Source organism: Oncorhynchus mykiss, chromosome 30 (genome assembly GCF_057628025.1).
Source record: "Oncorhynchus mykiss isolate SJ-2025 chromosome 30, ASM5762802v1, whole genome shotgun sequence".
NCBI lineage: Eukaryota > Metazoa > Chordata > Actinopteri > Salmoniformes > Salmonidae > Oncorhynchus > Oncorhynchus mykiss.
This window is the reverse complement of record NC_143051.1, coordinates 28,311,044-28,314,461: the sequence shown is the minus strand read 5'-3', so window position 1 is coordinate 28,314,461 and position 3,418 is coordinate 28,311,044. Positions and strand designations below refer to the sequence as shown.

The 3,418-nt window shown below is 38.6% G+C and overlaps 1 protein-coding gene across 1 annotated transcript; it reads right to left on the bottom strand.

The window, feature by feature from the left end:
- Positions 1 to 778: 778 nt before the first annotated feature.
- LOC110488216 (type-4 ice-structuring protein) lies at positions 779 to 3,418 on the bottom strand. Its single transcript, XM_021560336.3, has 4 exons — positions 3,301 to 3,418; positions 1,985 to 2,051; positions 1,520 to 1,631; positions 779 to 1,182 (listed from the first exon to the last, which is right to left on the bottom strand). Exons 2-4 carry the CDS (start codon positions 2,031 to 2,033, stop codon positions 981 to 983), a joined length of 363 nt encoding a protein of 120 aa, XP_021416011.1. The 5' UTR covers positions 2,034 to 2,051; positions 3,301 to 3,418; the 3' UTR covers positions 779 to 980.

Here is a 3,418-nt window from a genome sequence, read left to right as displayed (position 1 = left end):
TACTTTCCCTCACTCAAAACAACTTTTGTTGATAACTTGTTGAAATGTTGCAGCGAGCAGATTTTTTGCAGGAAGGTGGTCTTCTGCATTAGCCACTTGCGCGTGTCGTTAAATCATTCTAGCGTCTGTATTATTTGAGAAAATGGGCGTGTTACTTCTGACCGCGTTACTTTTTGTCATAGATGGTATACAGCTACAAACAGAATTTACTTTTCATAGTAGGAGAGGAGAAGTTACGTAGTGGGTTAGGATACTTAATGTAGCAGGTTAGGATAATTAGGTTAAGGTTAAAACAATGGTTAGGTTTAGGGTTAGCTAAAATGCTCAAATTCTCTGCGAAACTAACATTTTGACGATTTATGCCTCTCTTCCGTCTGTAGCTGTGTACCATGTAGCTCCCTTTTATTTCTTAACGGGAAAACCGATATGTATGAAAATACCCTCAAATAAAAGGTGACATTTTGTACTGTCGCCTCATATGAAACATTTGATCTCAAATCCAAAATGCTGGAGCAGAGCGCCAAATTTAAACATTTAGCGACACTGTCCAAATAAAGGGAGGGAAGTGTAGTGATTTTTTTTTATTGAGATAATGGGTTGGTAGTGTATGACCTGTGATGTAGTAAAATGGGTTATTATTGAAACTATAATTCCTAAATTGAGAAATGAAGCCGATTTTCAATAATCAGACACAAAACAAACATGCTAAGGGATGTATGATTGGAATCTAATTTCTGTGAAAATGAATAGACAACAAATTACAATAGAGACCACAGGACCAGTTTACAAGTTTTAATGATGTTCCAGATTACTACTGTCTGTCTTTACATGTCAACAACATTGGTCTTGGCACAAATTCAAATGACTTAAACAGAAGGTTTGTCTGCTTCCAATTCTTGGTGGACTGGTTTTGGCTTCTTGTAAGCCTATGGAGCTGTTGATTCGGTCCAAGATGGTCAGGTTGTTGAAAAAGAGATGCTTTATTGGCTGAGTGCCTTGGTCTGGTCCATCACCTTGCGGAAGAGGTCTTCTATCTGAGCCTGGACGTTGTCGACCAGAGGCTTGAGCTGAGCCTGCATGTTCTCAGCCAGGGGCTTCAGCTGGGCCTGCATGTCATCGGCCAGTGGTGCCAGCTTGGCCTGGATCTGCTGCAGCTGGGCCTTCCCATCCTCTAAGAAGGTCCTGTTCGGAAGGGAGTGGGTGATTAGTGGTCTGAATACAATATAAACTAAGGTAGTGCCAAACATATTATTGAAAAATAGGATCAAAACACATTGCTTGTTAATGCTTTTGCAGGCCTTTTTTCATCTAATTTTTGTGTATATTATTTTTGACCATACATCCATTATTTTGCATTGCTTTTGGCTGCTCCCTTCATGGTTTCTTTGTTGTAAATTATGAGGCAGTAGAATGAGGATGACTTGTGTTCTTCAACTTTTTATTTAGGACTTGGTTGGAAGGGCTGGTTCTTCAAAAGTGTATCAAATAATGTAATAGTTTAAAAAAAAATGTCACTCACTCTGACTGGATCTTCTGCACCAGTTCCTGAGTGGTGGAGGTCAGCTGAGCTGACAGATCCTGGAAGTACTGTGTCAGTTTCTCAACCTCGGGGCACTGTGCTGCTTGGCTTCCTAGGGGTAGCCAGAGGGTAACGTCATTAACAGAGGCCCACATTGTACACAAACCATTTATGCCCATATAGCATACAACAACACATACAAGACCCTCTACACATACAGCCGTTAAAAATAAATCCACCAACTCTGGAATATAACATTTCTATATCAAGCATATCTCTCACTATTGTTATATTATATATTGCACATATGTGAAATGCAGTTATAGAACCACATACAGAATGAAATATGTTTTTTTTTTTTTTTTTTTTTTTTTTGCCGCGATTGTGTATTTGATTCCGAATGCTACCACAGGGGAGAAACTAACGACAGAGTGAACCTTTCAGATATGAAAAACTTTCTCTTACCATGTGCCAGAGCAAGCACAACAACCAGGGCGGCAAGAGAGAACTTCATGGCTGTTGAGTAGGGCACCTAAGGAGAGAAGAGAGTGGTAGAATTAGCTTGACCTCATAGGTCTGTGGAGGCGTGGTTTGATCACTGGATGGCAGTGATGTAAATTAACTAAGTAAAATTACTTTGAAGTACTACTTAAGTCATTTTTTGATGCATCTGTACTTTACTATTTATATTTTTGACTACTTTTACTCCACTACATTCCTAAAGAAAATGTGTTTTTTTAAATCCCATACAATTTTCCTGACACACCAAAGTACTTGTTACATTTTGAATGGTCAGTGTGATCCAATTCAGGCACCTATCAGTTTAACGCGTTGTCATCACTAGTGCCTCTGATCAGGCGGGCTCACTAAAGACATGCTGCATTTGTAAATTATGTCTGAGTGTGGGAGTGTGCCCCTGACTATCCTTAAATTAAAACAATAACATTGTGCAGTCTGGTTTGCTTAATATAAGGAATTTGATGTAGGTCTGTCGCATGTACTTTTTACTTTTACTCAAATATGACAAATTATTACTTTTTCCATCACTATACTTAAGTACATTTAAAACCCAATACTTCTAAACTTTTACTTAAGGTTATTTTACTGGGTGACTTTCACTTTTACTTGAGTCATTTTCTATTAAAGTATCTTTCCTTATACTCAAGTTGACAATTGAGTACTTTTTCCACCACTGCCGAATGGAAGGATGGCGGTCTCTAAAGCATTTTGTAGTTTCAAGGTTTTTCTCTTGGCATAACAAATAAGTGCACTCGGTGGCAGGTTTGAGATCAGTTCAATTTAACTCAGTTAATTCAAGAAGATTTCAAATCAGCAAGATTTTATATCATAATAAATTGTCTGAATAGTAATGTAGTTTGCCAAATGCCCATTACCCCGACTCCCTAGGAAATTGCATGTTCTGACTGAGCAAATTTGGAATTGAATTAGACATGGACTCTGTTTTGATTTACATCTTAATTTGCCTTTCTGAATTCCCTGAGAAGAATCATCTTGATTCACATCGACAGTTTACCTCTTGGAAAACAGTAATGAAACATCTATTGAGCACTCTAAAGATCACTCTCTAAACTACTGCTTATAGCAATACTGCTTAAATGAGCAGCTTACAATGTGGTTGGGAAGGAATGTCCCTCTAAAATTGAATGCCCATTTTTGCAGACACCTGACTCACTACTAAACAACATATTGCAAGAAAAACAAATGTTTTACCGCATCAAGCATAAGATTTCCTTGGCAGAGAAAGAAACGGGACCACTCACCTGAGTTGCAGGACAGTTTAAATCGAATGGTATCTTTCGTTGGGCCTCCCAAACGTCTTATAGTCCTTCAGAAGTGACAAGGCCCACCTCAGACGCAGACCCATTGGCAGCGTAGGTT

Bases quoted from the DNA above. Each gene is read 5' to 3' on its own strand.
- LOC110488216 (XM_021560336.3), bottom strand. From the start codon at position 2,033: ATGAAGTTCTCTCTTGCCGCCCTGGTTGTTGTGCTTGCTCTGGCACAT. The intron at 1,632-1,984 runs GTAAGAGAAAGT...GGCTACCCCTAG, and splicing joins TGTGCTTGCTCTGGCACATG to GAAGCCAAGCAGCACAGTGC. The intron at 1,183-1,519 runs GTGAGTGACATT...CCTTCCGAACAG, and splicing joins GTGCAGAAGATCCAGTCAGA to GACCTTCTTAGAGGATGGGA.